The sequence below is a fragment of the Sminthopsis crassicaudata genome, chromosome 1 (assembly GCF_048593235.1).
Source record: "Sminthopsis crassicaudata isolate SCR6 chromosome 1, ASM4859323v1, whole genome shotgun sequence".
In the NCBI taxonomy this organism is placed as follows: Eukaryota; Metazoa; Chordata; class Mammalia; order Dasyuromorphia; family Dasyuridae; genus Sminthopsis; species Sminthopsis crassicaudata.
The window spans coordinates 494,805,324-494,818,674 of NC_133617.1; the positions used below are offsets into that span (position 1 = coordinate 494,805,324).

The following is a 13,351-nucleotide window of genomic DNA, read 5'->3' on the forward strand; positions in this document are numbered from 1 at the left end:
TGAGGCTGTGTCTGATTCTAGGTACCACGCCTCCCTCCTTAGTGCTCTCAAAGCCTAGCACACCTCCCTCCTTCTTCTCGGGCCAATCCCATTATGCCAGGTTCCTATATCATCAGGGGGGTATAAATATGTGCTATCTCAGAATAAAGTTCTCTTTCGCTTCACCCCTACCTAATGGTGGTCTGTCTCTATGGGATCCGGGTTGGTGCCCAAAGACGTGTAAGTGTGGCCTAGCCCTGCCGTCGATGGACGGGCATTAAGAGTAGCTCTAGGGGAAGCTACCAGGTTAGAGTAATCCATAGGAGTGTAACATTTATCATAATTAATCATCACATAATCTTGTGGCTACTGTGCACAATTTTGATGCCTACTCTTGAAATCTTTTTTTTATTATTATAGCTTTTTAGTTACAAGATATATGCATGGGTAATTTTTCAGCATTGATAACTACAAAACATTTTGTTCCAACTTTTCCCCTCTTCCCCCCCCTTCCCCCAAATGGCAGGTTGACCAATACGTGTTAAATATGTTAAAGTTAAATACAACATATGTATGCATGTCCAAACAGTTATTTTGCTGTACAAAAAGAATCGGACTTTGAAATTGTGTACAATTAGTCTGTGAAGGAAATCCAAAATGCAAGCAGACAAAAATAGAGGGGTTGGGAATTCTATGTAGTGGTTCATAGTCATCTCCCAGAGTTCTTTCGCTGGATGTAGCTGGTTCAGTTCATTACTGCTCTCTTGGAAGTGATTTGGCTTATCTCATTGTTGAAGAGGGCCACGTCCATCAGAATTGATCATCATACAGTATTGTTGTTGAAGTATATAATGATCTCCTGGTCCTGCTCATTTCACTCAGCATCAGTTCATGTAAGTCTCTCCAGGTCTTTCTGAAATCATCCTGTTGGTCATTTCTTACAGAACAATAATATTCCATAATATTCATATACCACAATTTATTCAACCATTCTCCAATTGATGGGCATCCATGTAGTTTCCAGTTTCTGGCCACTACAAAGAGGGCTGCCACTTACATTTTTGCACATACAGCTCCCTCTACTCTTGAAATCTTAACTCACCTTGTCCTAGTAACTTTCTCTGATTATTCTGTTCTATTTAAATTACTTCCTTTTTTTGACTTTTTTTAGTCTTTATCACTTAACCCACACATCTGGGCATGAGATCAGGATATATTTACACAGTTTTGTAAGTGGTTTATATGACTATGTCTTCATTTTACTATTACAATTTTAAACTTCTTGGGGGGCTATCCCTTACACTATTGGATCTCCCACAAAGAGATAAAGAGCCTTAAATGAAACTGATAGGAAAGCTTATGAATTAAATTATTTCATCTTCAAATTACTTTGGTATATTATATCCAGACTTTTAACTCAGTTGAAAACTATGTTAAGAATTCCCTAGGATACGAGGCTCTACTGTGAGTTGAAAAGGTTTGTTCTTCATAACTAATCCATATGCAGGTGTCAAATCTAGCTGGGCTCCTGGACATTTCTTCAACTTTAGTTGCTGCAAGATACTAGCAATAAAAACAAAAATCTCATTTCTAGCAACATCTTCTCCCAAGCACTTCCTAATGCCCATCCCAAAAATTAAAACTTTCTCAACCACACTTTTATTCAGCTTGCCGCTTTCATTTAGAAATCTCTCAGGTTGGAATGAGTCAGGATTCTCCCAAACAGTTCTACATTAAACAAAAATAAGAAACACAAAAAGCACTATTAAGATCCTTTCATTGAGTAGGTTGACTTATGTATAAATCTTATGAATGGTATTACCAACTATCATCTAAAAAGCACTTTTTAATCTTAAAGCAACCCATAATCACTTTATTTGTTCTAAATGCAGTGTGGAATAACAGTTTGAATGAAAATACAAAAATGAATAGTTCTCTTTTGTATAATATGTATACCAATAAGGTTAGCTTTTAAAAAGACTTTAATGTAATCATGACATCCAGTGTAGGATAATTACTAGCTCCTACAAAAATGATAGCAATTCCTTAAACAATGGATAAAAGAGACAACGCAATTTATCAAGTCTTTCCAATAGTGATATTCTTCTCAAAATGCTATTTAGAGCATTTCAAGAATATGACATAAAAGATCAAAATTATGAAATATACCTTTGTCACAAAAAGCAATTGGGACACGGATTTCTGTATTTCTATAGGGGAAATCCCAATGTGCTCTAATAAAATATCAGAACAATCTTCACTATGCACTTGCAGGATTACTTTGAATTTGGCTCTTTGTCCTGTTGGATGTTAGGATTTTTACAAGGTACTAAGACAGTGGAATTGATAGAGACAATAATTATCTAATTTAGCATGGTTCAGTATAATTGATCTGATCCTACAAGGAGATGTTAAGGGCCAGAACTTGAAACAAGGTACTGAGTGGAATTGAGGAGATAGTGGTTAAATCTAGTTTAGCATTGATTTAATCCTACAACAAATAATGGTTTCCTAGTGATATAATGATTGATGTGTACTCAGTGTGGAGCATATAAGGAGGAGATCTCAGGACCAGGAAGGACAAACCCACTAGAAGCTCATTCGGAGGAAGCTAGAGGCAGAAGGTAGCAGAGGCAAAGGACTAGCAGCAGGAGCTCTCGGAACCAAGGAGAGAGATAGGCCTGTAAAAAAGCTAACTGGGCCCCAGGAAAAGAGACAAGACTTTGAAGGAAACAATAAAGGATTTGGACTTTAACTCCTGGCTGCATTTGGGAACACTGAACTGAAACAAAGGCTGCTCCCAGAAGCCCTCCCAAGAAAACCTGCTCTCAGAGAAAATTATATTTTAGAGAAGAATATTACAGTTTTGTTATCAAATATTTGCTATCCTAGAAGTTGACTTGCCATAGTCATGCCTAACGTGGCCCTTAGTACTATTTAATTCAACAGTTGACTACACTCACTTTGAAGATCAAATGACAAAATATGTGTAAACTTTTGCAAAATTTAAATTGATACATAAAGATTATTTGATTATTATCATTATTACAACCAAGCTATGACCAAAAAAGTCATAAATTTCAACTCAAGGGGGCTTTTTATACTTTCTAGTGTTCAGGGTTGTTTGGACACTAAAATTTGATTTTTCTCATGCATTTATTCCCAAAGGAAAGGTTTGTAATTACCTGCCATATATATTTGATAGCTAACAGTATTTCTTAAAAGATTTCATGCTTAATTCTTTTCATCAAGTATTTCAATTATCTAAAGCTAGCATCTCTACACTTGACTGTACTTAGAGGATTGACCTGATTTTTACACAGTTCAATATTCCTCAAAGATTCCTGTATTCCCCCAAGTAAACAAGCATTTATTAAGCACCTACTTGAACTTTCTTAAACACTGTAATCCATTTCTTTATACCTGGAATGTTCTTCCTCTTCCCTTGTGCCTACTAATTTTTCTCAAGACTGTTCAAAGTCAATCTTATGCAGCAGGTTTTTATTTGCCCCACTAATTCCTGTTTATTAAATAAATGGTGCATGGCTAAAAAACGTTTTGGAATATAAATGTAATAGGATATTACTGTGCCAAAATAAATAATTATTATAATGAATGCAGAAAAGTATGGAAATTTTCTATAACTAATGTGAAACAAACTGATCAGAACCAGAAAAACTAAATACATTTGAGTACAACAATGTAAAAGGAAAAGGAGAACAATCAAATGAAACTGAATGAAACTGAATCATGCTTATTTTGAAAAAAAAGATATGAAAAGACACCTCTTCCTATACTCTGCTTCTTTATATAGGTCAAAGTCTGTGGATGTGGAACACTGAATATGTCACCTTTTTTGATATGTTACTTATTTTTGCTGAATTTTTATTCCCTCTTTTTCCTTCCTTACTATGAGAGATGATTTGGAGGTAAGGGGAACATAGAATGATATGCTGGAAAATGTATGTGATGCAAAAACAAAGATATCAATAAACTTTAAAAAAGAAGAGCAGTTCCTAACTTCATAAATGCTTGGGCTTCTCCTTTTTCTTTATTTTGGATAAAGTAAGATATCCTTATGTATTTTTTCTGCTGAACCACTTTTAATATGAAAGTGCTGGACTTCTGGTATATTCTTTTGAGCTATTCTCAAAATAAACAATTTTACATACAAAACCTTTATGATCCATCATAACACATTATGGTCTATATCAGTAAAGGGAGTTTTCAGATGATAAGTTCCCCAGAACAACACAAACACAAGTCCACAGTGTCATATCTCCACTACAAAAAAAAAAAAAAAAAAAAAGTCCACAAGTTTCTATTTTATCTACTGGCTAAATTTATTCTAGGTCCAGGTTTCCTCTCAGTTTCTATGGTCTCCTTCTAACCCTAAATCCTAAAATCCTATAATCTCTATGATTTTTTTTCCTGTGAACGAACTCCTTTTAAGGAGCTGATAGTACTGGAAGAAAGAAAGTTTAGCTGTGGTTGAGTTAAGTGAGACTATGTCTCTCTCTGTGGAGGAATTCTAGCAGATACTTACTCATCATGATTTACTTGATACATATTAAAAAACACACAGGTTTTCTGAGGAATGAAATATCCATTTAGAGTAGTATCTGTAGTAGCACTAGGAAAATAAAACACATATAATGCATTTTTATTATTGAGTACAAAAAAAAAAAAAACAGAACAACACATTCTTTGCCTCAAAGGCTGATATAGGGGAGTTCTAAGCAATTTTATCATAATATTAATATCACATATTCAGGAAACATCATGCTCTTCCATCATGTCAAATGTCATATATATCAGTTATCAAAATCTATGAGAATAAAGTGAAACAGATACAGGATTAGTCACTATCTATGATGCATCAGGTGCCCAAAAGCTATATATGTTGAGTCAAAGAATTAACAAAAACCTGTCTTCTAGTCCAGTAGTCTCAGTTGACTTAAGAAATCACAAATTAACATTATTTATGTTATATTGTATTTCTACTTATTTTGTTAATCATTTGTTAAATATATTTTAATCTGGTTCTGGCCTCATTTGAGAACCAGTAGGCTTCAAGTTTGATACTTCTTATCCATGAAAGTGAGAGCAATGGCTAGATGGAAAAGGTGATGGGTTGTTAAAATACCACTAGTCTAGTCTAAAAGAAGTAAAATAAAATAAACTCTTTAACTTTTGACAGAAAGAGGAACTTAAAATGCAAAAAAAAAAATACTTTCTACATCTTTAGACTTTGCTAATGTGAGAATAGATTGTGTAGCTCTATAGTTAATGACTTATATTATTACATATTATGTTATATTATATTTTAAGAATTTATTCAACAAAAGTTTTATTAGGAGAGCAGATCAAAAAAATTTAAAGGACCTCTGAGTCCTTTTTAAACTTCTGAGGATTTCCTGTAGTTCTGGTACTAATATTCTGTGATTCTAATCCTACCAAAAAACTATTAGACTATATTCTCTAATGGACAATATCACAAAATAAGAGATCAGTGGAGCTAGAAAAAGAAATGTTATTGTCTTTAGAGAAGGCTGATACTGAGTTCAGATTACATAGACAGCCATTATCCAAGCTAGGTTTTGACCCAGGTCTCTGTATTCAAGAGACAAGTAAGATCTGGAGAGGTTAATTAATTTTGCCCATACTCTCTTAGGCTGTGAAGAATATCGTCAGGATTTGAATTGGGGCCCTATGGCCCCAAATCTACTAATCTTCTCAAATTACCATCTGTTTCCCATCTAGGAGTGTATTATTTTATGCAGTTGATATGTTATTGAATAGGTATGTATTAACTCTGGCAATTTGAATTTTATATTTAGTGCAATATGCTATCTGGCTATTTAAAAGTATCCTGATGTGAATACATTTTTATTAGATTAAGCCCACCTGCAATCCAGTTATTCGTAGATTGGTTTTATTTGAAAGAGAAGTCCAATTCTAGTTTATATTCTTTACAGGGTTATAGTATCATTCCCTCAAAAATATTGCTCTGAGAAGGCAATTCAAAAATTCAATTGATTGCCCTTTGCCATTTGCACTTCTTAAGGTGTTTTAGCAGTGGGGTGGTTGAATTACATTCATATAAAACACAACAATATTGACAACTCTATTCAAGGGAAAGGGCGGAAAATATTTAATCCAAATTTGCAGGGAAATTCTCATATGGTTGCAAACCTGACAATGCATCAAAAATCACTTTCACAAATTGAGTTGAAATTGTTAATAGCAAACAATGAAAATACAGAAATATTCCTTTTAATGGATTGTCATATTATCAATGTACTTTGACATAAGGTTACATAGGGTTTTCAGATCTAAATTAAGGACATAGAAACAGATAAAAACAGAGCCCGAGAAATAGAGAACCAGAGAGAGAGATGAGAGAGAGACAGAGACAGAGAGACAAAGAGAAAAATGTGTTTGAGAATTTGTTTTGAGAGACATTTCTCCAAAATCACTTTACTCCACCTGGAACATGGACTTCAATTTTTTGAAACAAAAATGGGCCAGTATTTAAATATATATTTCAAAATATTTACATTTTTTTCAAGTGACCTCAGATTAAAGAAATGAAATAAATACCTACTGTTTCCATTTAAAGGTCACATAAAAAGATGGAACCACATGCTTACCAGTGAGGGATAGTGAATGGAATGAATGTGGTATGCCTGAAGATTTCATTTATAAAAGCTTCCGTGTAGGGTAAATTTTTTCTGTCTTCAAATCTAGGTGGTTTAAGGCCAATATTTTCATCTGCAGAGAACAAATGATTGCGCTTAATGAGAATGATGATAGGCTACAGAATATTGCATGACCAGATTGCATTTTTTTATTCTTAAAACATGATATTACCAATTTCTTCATGGATTTTTGTTTGTATTTCTGGGTAGTAAATCAAGTAGAGAAAGCTCCAATTTAAAAATGCTGATACTGTTTCAAATCCTGGAGAAAAAAAATATGATTAAACATTCTTCTTAAAAAAAAAAAGAAACAGATTATTAAATTTACTTTTAGCAGTGGGGAACATAAAGAGGTTTAAAGCATTTTAAATTCTTCCCAATGTAGGGTTATAGACCAAAGCTTCTTAAACTGTGGGTCACAACCTCATATGAGGCCATGTAACAAGAGGGTCATGAAACTATGGCTTATTATCAGCAAATGTTTGATTTGTATATCTATTTATATATCTATATACCCGGGGTCATGCAAAAATTTCTCAAGCAAAAAGAAGTCACAAATGGAAAAAGTTTAAGAAATCCTATTATAGACAATAATACCTACCAGCTCCAAAAATGTCACACACCGTATTTATGATTTCATTATCGCTTAAGGAAGCAGCCTTTGTTTTGGCACTTTTGTCGTGACATATACTAACTAGAGCATCAGTGATATCTCTGAGATGATTCTGGAGAAATAAAAGTTTGAGTATATTATTTCCAGCCTCAACCTCTGCCACAATTCTGATCAGCATTTGTTTATCAAATCCTCAACTGTCTCATCTCATTCCAGTGACTTTCTTCCCCCCTCCATCTGAGCAATAAAGCGAATGATCATATCCTAGAACTCCCCATTCTTCAAAATTGAATTTAGTCGTTAGGTGATCCTTTTTGCCAAAAGAACGTTTTCAAATCAAAAATTTTCAGGGAAAGTCTATTTTAAGGCCCAAGGTCATCTGTTGCCTATTGAAAAGCCTTTTTAGGTAGCATGATATCAGAGAAATGGCCCACTTGCCTGAGGTTCTCTAGTTTCAACCTATATCGATGATTTGAATATACCTCAAAGGTGACCTCTGATCAGAGATCTGTAGTCTCTGACAACAATCGACATCTTTGGGGACAAAGTCAATTTTATCTTGCTGACCCTCATGTAGAAACAAAAGCAAGAAAATATCCACCCCACCCTGGAGTATACGTGAAATTGCAATCTCCTTAATATGTACTGTAAACCTCATTACAAAGCTCATAACTGATAGTAATTAAAGTTCCTACCTTATCATATGTGGTAATATGATCTTGTACATGCCGTTTAATAAACTGATTTAGTTGATGATAAAACTCACGGGGAGCATTTATAATACGCAATGGGAGGTAGCGAAAACATGGGATAAAATCAGCTGGGTTAGCTGCACTGGAGGCTTTCAGAAATTCTTCATTTGTTTTAATCACTCTGAGAAATTCTTCATCAAAGTGGTCATACCTCTTACCAAAGCATAAGGCACAGACAATGTTAGCAACAGCAGAAGTAATGGGATTCTTAGGGTCAAAGCTGCCTTGCTTTGATGACAGTTTTTTGAAGACTTTTACCAATTCAGAAACTTCTTCAGTGACATGTTCCTCTAGGATGGAAGAGCAGGTAGAGGACTTTGCTTCTGCTTTGGAAAAGGATCTTAAGGCATTTATGGCAATTTTCTTCTGGAGCTTCCAACTCTCTCCATAGTTCACCGAAAATGAAAGACTTTTGCCCTCAGCAAAGAAAGAAAATGTATGCATGTGGGGTCTGCCAGCAAAATCCTCTCCATCTTTGAGCAAGCCTTTCTTCACCATTTCTGTACCATTCACCACAACCACAGGGACCATTCCCAGTTTGATAAGAAATACATCACCATATTTCTTCCTCATCTCCATAAATGTAAGATAAGGATGATCTCCAAGCTGAAGAAGATTACCTATGATGGGGAATGGCCATGGGCCTGGAGGAGACAGATGCTTTTTGTTCCTGTTTCCTAGTGCTCTTATAAAAACAAAAACTATTGCCAAAGTTAAAAGAGAGAAGGTCACCTCTTTGGAAGTGATTTCTATGTCAAACATCATTTTCAGGAAGTAAAGCACCTGAAATCGAAAAGAAAGAAGTATACCTTATTGGAAATCTCCTTTGTCTGACAATTCTAGGGATGGATCAAAAGACTTAATTCTCCAAACTTAAACATATATATATATGTGTGTGTGTGTGTGTGTGTGTGTGTGTGTTTGGAGAATTGTCTTTATATATATATATATATATATATATATATATATATATATATATATATATATATATATATATATATATATATATACTAACTCTATGTTTTAGTCAGAAATTTTAAAAAAATCAAATGCTTAGGAACAACATCTTTCCAAACTTTGATCAAAAAAAAAAAAAAAAAAGAAATGGTTGAATGAAAAAAAAATCTTCATAAAAATTTTTTTTCTGATAAAGATTTAATATAAATAATTTTCAAATATATACATATATTTACATATACATTTATAGATTTAGCAGTCATAGATATGTTTTATATGACATGAATTAATTATATCTTACTTGTATGACATGTATGTATAAATGTGTATATGAGAAACTAATAGCAACTCTTCAAATGGTCAAAGGAAATGAATCAAAGTTTCTCAAAAGAAAATTTGAAAAGTATTCAAAAGCACATAAAATAATGCTCCAAATCACTAATAAGAAGAAGAATTCAAATCAAAACAAGTTTGAGATTTCACTTCCTGTACTACAAATTGGTAAAGATGGCAAACAAAATAGCAATAGTCAGTGATAGAGGGTTTGCAGGATAATAGGCACACTAATATATTGTTGGTAGACCTGTGAATTGATACAACCATTTTCAAAACATTTTGGAACTTTTCAAAGTCCAAAAAATGTCTATTTCATTTGATCCAGAGACTCCATTACTAGGCCAATACCCTAAAAAAGTCACTTAAGAAGGAAGTTCTTCATATATTCCAAAATATTTATAGCAATATTTTTTGTAACAGCAAAGAATTGGAAATAAATTAGATGCCCATTGATTGGGAAATGACTAAACAAAATGTAAATACCTGAAGATAATGGCATATTACCATGCTATATGAAATTATTATTATATTGAATGCAGAAAAGCATGGAAAGAGCTATATAAACTAAAAGCAGAGTGAAGTAAGGTCTAGAAAACAATATACACAATGATTACAACAATGAAATAGAACAACTACACATAAAAATAAAGTGAATGCTATAGAATTATAAAGATCAAATATGACTTAAGTGAAAAAACATAAGAGTATTTGACCTAACTTTTTTGTGGAGGTGGAAAGTCCACTAATGTCACATACCATACTTTGAAAAAAAAACTTTCAATGTATTAATTGGTTTTGCTACTTTTTTTTCCCATTCTTTCTTTTTTGTCTCTAAAAGACACTAGTTTTTATATGAGAAGACTTTTGGATGAGGAGGAGTAGACACTGTAGAAAACTATGATGATGTAAAAAAATTAAAGATCAATTAAAACTAACAAATAAATATCTGATGACTAAAGAGGCAGCTCATTACACTTTGGTTAAGAGACAGACAGAAGACCATAGTGGAGAGAAGGATGACTTTAGAATCAAGAAGATTAACTTCTATTTCTCACACATCTTAATCATGTTTTTAGTCTATCACTTATCCTTTCAATGCCTATGACAACTCTTTAAGACTCTGTTAGACATGAGTTGATGAGCCGCACTGGCTGAGAGAATTGTCTATGAAGATTAAATTATAGTTCCAAACTTTCTCTACTCCTTCCTCCCCAAAAAATTTTACTGTCAAATTCAGTTATGATATTAAAATTGAGTGATAATGTCTATAATATTTTTGCTACATGAAAGTCAATATTTTAAAAATAAATCAAACCTAAAAGTGCAATGATCTATATTTTGCAGAAAAATGACTTCATAATCTACAAGCTATTTTCCCTTTATTTATTGTTTGTTTTATTTATCTTTCATCCTTGCAAATTTAATAATTTTTTTCTTTACTTACCTTTGCTTCTTTGTTGCTTTAAATAGCTAAAATTTCTCTTGGACAAAAGTGAACAAAAAAAGACAAATAACTGCTTACTGAAATAATAATCAATTGGATTTATAAAACAAAATACCACATTAGTTAGTAGAATATGGAATATAAACATGAAAAGATTTGTATTATGTTTGTCATATATGTATATATTTTTGTATTCATATTCCCTAGCTATATTATTTTCTAAACTTCTCAGGATTTTTTAATACAATAAATCAAACATGATTATAGAAAAAGATTCTTTCTGTCTACAAATGCTACTTTCCTTGGTAGATGCTCCCTGATCCTCTGTCAGAAATAGATTTACTGCCAAATTTCCTAGCTCTTTGAAAAAATCCTAAGGAACATTTTGCTTATTTTCCTACTGTTAGTGGAATAAAGAGAACAGGGTAACAATGTAGAGTATTAGGTCCCTGGTATGATCAGGATACAGAACTGACAAAAGACCTTGGGGACCATCTAGACTAATATACCCTCATTTTTTCAAAGGAAGAAAAAGGCTCTGAGAGGAGAATGATTACTTCCCTAAGGTTACTCAGCTGTAAATTGGTAAAGAAGAGGAATTCAAAAGCAGTTTCTTTGACTTTAAATTCCATGATTTTCCCATATAGTCCAAGTTGCCTGGAGAATACAATATGCATTATTATTTACCTCCTTAAACAAAAAGTCTGCCAATGGTAGCAGGGTCTTAGATACTGGACTAAACTGAATGTGTTTGAAAGGAAAAAAAAAGAACACATATATTTTTGAAACTATTAAAAGCAAAGTCAGCACTGTCCCATTTTGTCTGTTTACTCCAGCCTAGAATATAACTCTTCAGTGTTCCACTTTTTCTTTAGAATTCTGTATTGTCTCTGGGAATATGGTGCTGGCATGAGAAAACTAAATTTGGGAAATCAGCCTAAAAAATGTTACTGGACCAAGCTCATCTCCTCTGACCCCAGGATTTGAGACTTACTTGCAGTAAGGAGTCTAGGGACTCGTCCTGCTGCTTCCTTCCTGATTTCAACAGTCCAAAAGGGGTAGGATGAGAGTGCCCAGGAACCTGGTGATGAGAGGTCAGAAAAGAACTGGCCAATTTGGAGATTGGGAGTCTGGGAGAAAAGCCTGTTAGGACTGATGAAGAGGGTGGAGCCAAACCAAGAATGAAGAGGGCTGGGGTGGCAAAGTAAGAGAAAGAATGTTTGACTTAAGGAGTTAAAGAACAGGGAATGTTGGCTAGGATTCGGGACTGGGAAGAGGTCAACAAAGGGAAAAAAGATTGCACCATAAGAGAGGAGTGCAGCCAATGGGCTTTTGGGGGTGGAGAACTGAACCGGGAAGCCAGGGCTCAAAAATAGGTCATTCTGGATGGAGGGAGGGAATGTAATGCCAACTGAAGAAAGAAAGGGGATAGGAACAGAAGATGTAGAAGAAGAGAATTTTTTTTAAAAAAAGTAAATAGAGTTGGGAGAGAAAGGAGGGGAATAGTACCAAAGAAAGTAAAAATAAAGAGGACATCTGGGGAGGGAAATACAGAAAATCAAGTCAAAAGTTGTCATGAAATCTCAGGTTTATGGCTATCTTTTCCTTTAGGGTAAAATACAAATTACTCCTTAAAGTTCTTCACAATCTGCCTTCAGAAAGACTATACCTTCGTCCTGCCTTACACATTCTGTGTTCCAGTCAAATTGACCTAATTGCAGTTCTCTGAATAGGACATCCCATTTCCTACCTCCAAATCTCCATATATCTCAAGCCCTCACTTTTCACTTTTACCTCTTAGCTTTGTTCAAGGACCAGCCTACATGCCACTTCTGCAAGAGACCTTTCCTGATTCCCCTACTTGTTAGTATCCACCCTTTCACAGTGATCACAAAACACTTCTTTATTTTGCATCCAGGCTATGAATATAATCTCTTCTCCACCAATATCATCACTTGCTTTAGATTGAGGACAAAAAGTGTCTCTCTTGTATTTATCCCTAGAGCATCTAGCATGTCTGGTATATGCGGGGCATTTAATAAATGCTAGAAGACTTATTTTTCTTGCCAGATATCATTTTCAAACACAATATAGACAATTATTCTATGACTAGACACAGAAAGATGGACAAAAATGAAAGCTAAGAGATGAGTGGCTAGAGACTTCAGAATGGAAAAGAATTCAAACCATCACGCAGTCTCAACCTCCTCATTTTACAGAGAGAGGAATTTTAGGCCCAAATTAGGTTCGAAGATAGAAATGAGCCCAAATTCAATATTCCTTCTTCTAGATTACATGCTTTTTACTCACATTTACTTTTGGGGAACAAACCCTTTTTAGCAAAAACTCTCAGGGACCAATAGAAAAAAAGTGTTTTGACACAACTCTGTCAAGTTTTCTTCAGAATTAGGTAATAGGATTTCAAGGTAATTAGATCCTTAGAGACCACTTAGCCTGAGTTCTTTTCTTTTCTTTTTTGCTATGAAGTGATGCAAAGTTTAATATGCATTTTCAAGAAAGCAATATATACAATGACTACAAAAATGTAAATGTAAAAATCAATCATAGA

General features: G+C 33.9%; 1 protein-coding gene across 3 annotated transcripts; it reads right to left on the reverse strand.

The window, feature by feature from the left end:
* Window positions 1-358: 358 nt before the first annotated feature.
* LOC141550608 (cytochrome P450 1A1-like) lies at window positions 359-11,914 on the reverse strand. Of its 3 annotated transcripts, none has more exons than XM_074281425.1 (8): window positions 11,777-11,914; window positions 10,783-10,819; window positions 7,989-8,828; window positions 7,282-7,405; window positions 6,853-6,942; window positions 6,633-6,753; window positions 4,526-4,612; window positions 359-892 (listed from the first exon to the last, which is right to left on the reverse strand). In XM_074281425.1, exons 3-8 carry the CDS (start codon window positions 8,808-8,810, stop codon window positions 790-792), a joined length of 1,347 nt encoding a protein of 448 aa, XP_074137526.1. In that variant the 5' UTR covers window positions 8,811-8,828; window positions 10,783-10,819; window positions 11,777-11,914; the 3' UTR covers window positions 359-789. The 3 variants fall into 3 exon arrangements, with proteins under 3 accessions (XP_074137526.1, XP_074137525.1, XP_074137524.1); XM_074281424.1 differs by having other exon boundaries at window positions 359-1,707; XM_074281423.1 differs by lacking the exon at window positions 10,783-10,819 and having other exon boundaries at window positions 359-1,707; window positions 11,777-11,899.
* Between the last annotated feature and the right edge of the window lie 1,437 nt (window positions 11,915-13,351).

Excerpts from the sequence above, each read along its gene's own strand:
- LOC141550608 (XM_074281424.1), bottom strand. The coding sequence starts at position 8,810 with ATGATGTTTGACATAGAAATCACTTCCAAAGAGGTGACCTTCTCTCTT. Across the intron at positions 6,754-6,852 it reads AAAAATCCATGAAGAAATTG|ATGAAAATATTGGCCTTAAA; the intron begins GTAATATCATGT and ends TGTTCTCTGCAG. Across the intron at positions 1,708-4,525 it reads TATCAAGTAAATCATGATGA|AACTGTTTGGGAGAATCCTG; the intron begins GTAAGTATCTGC and ends TGTTTAATGTAG.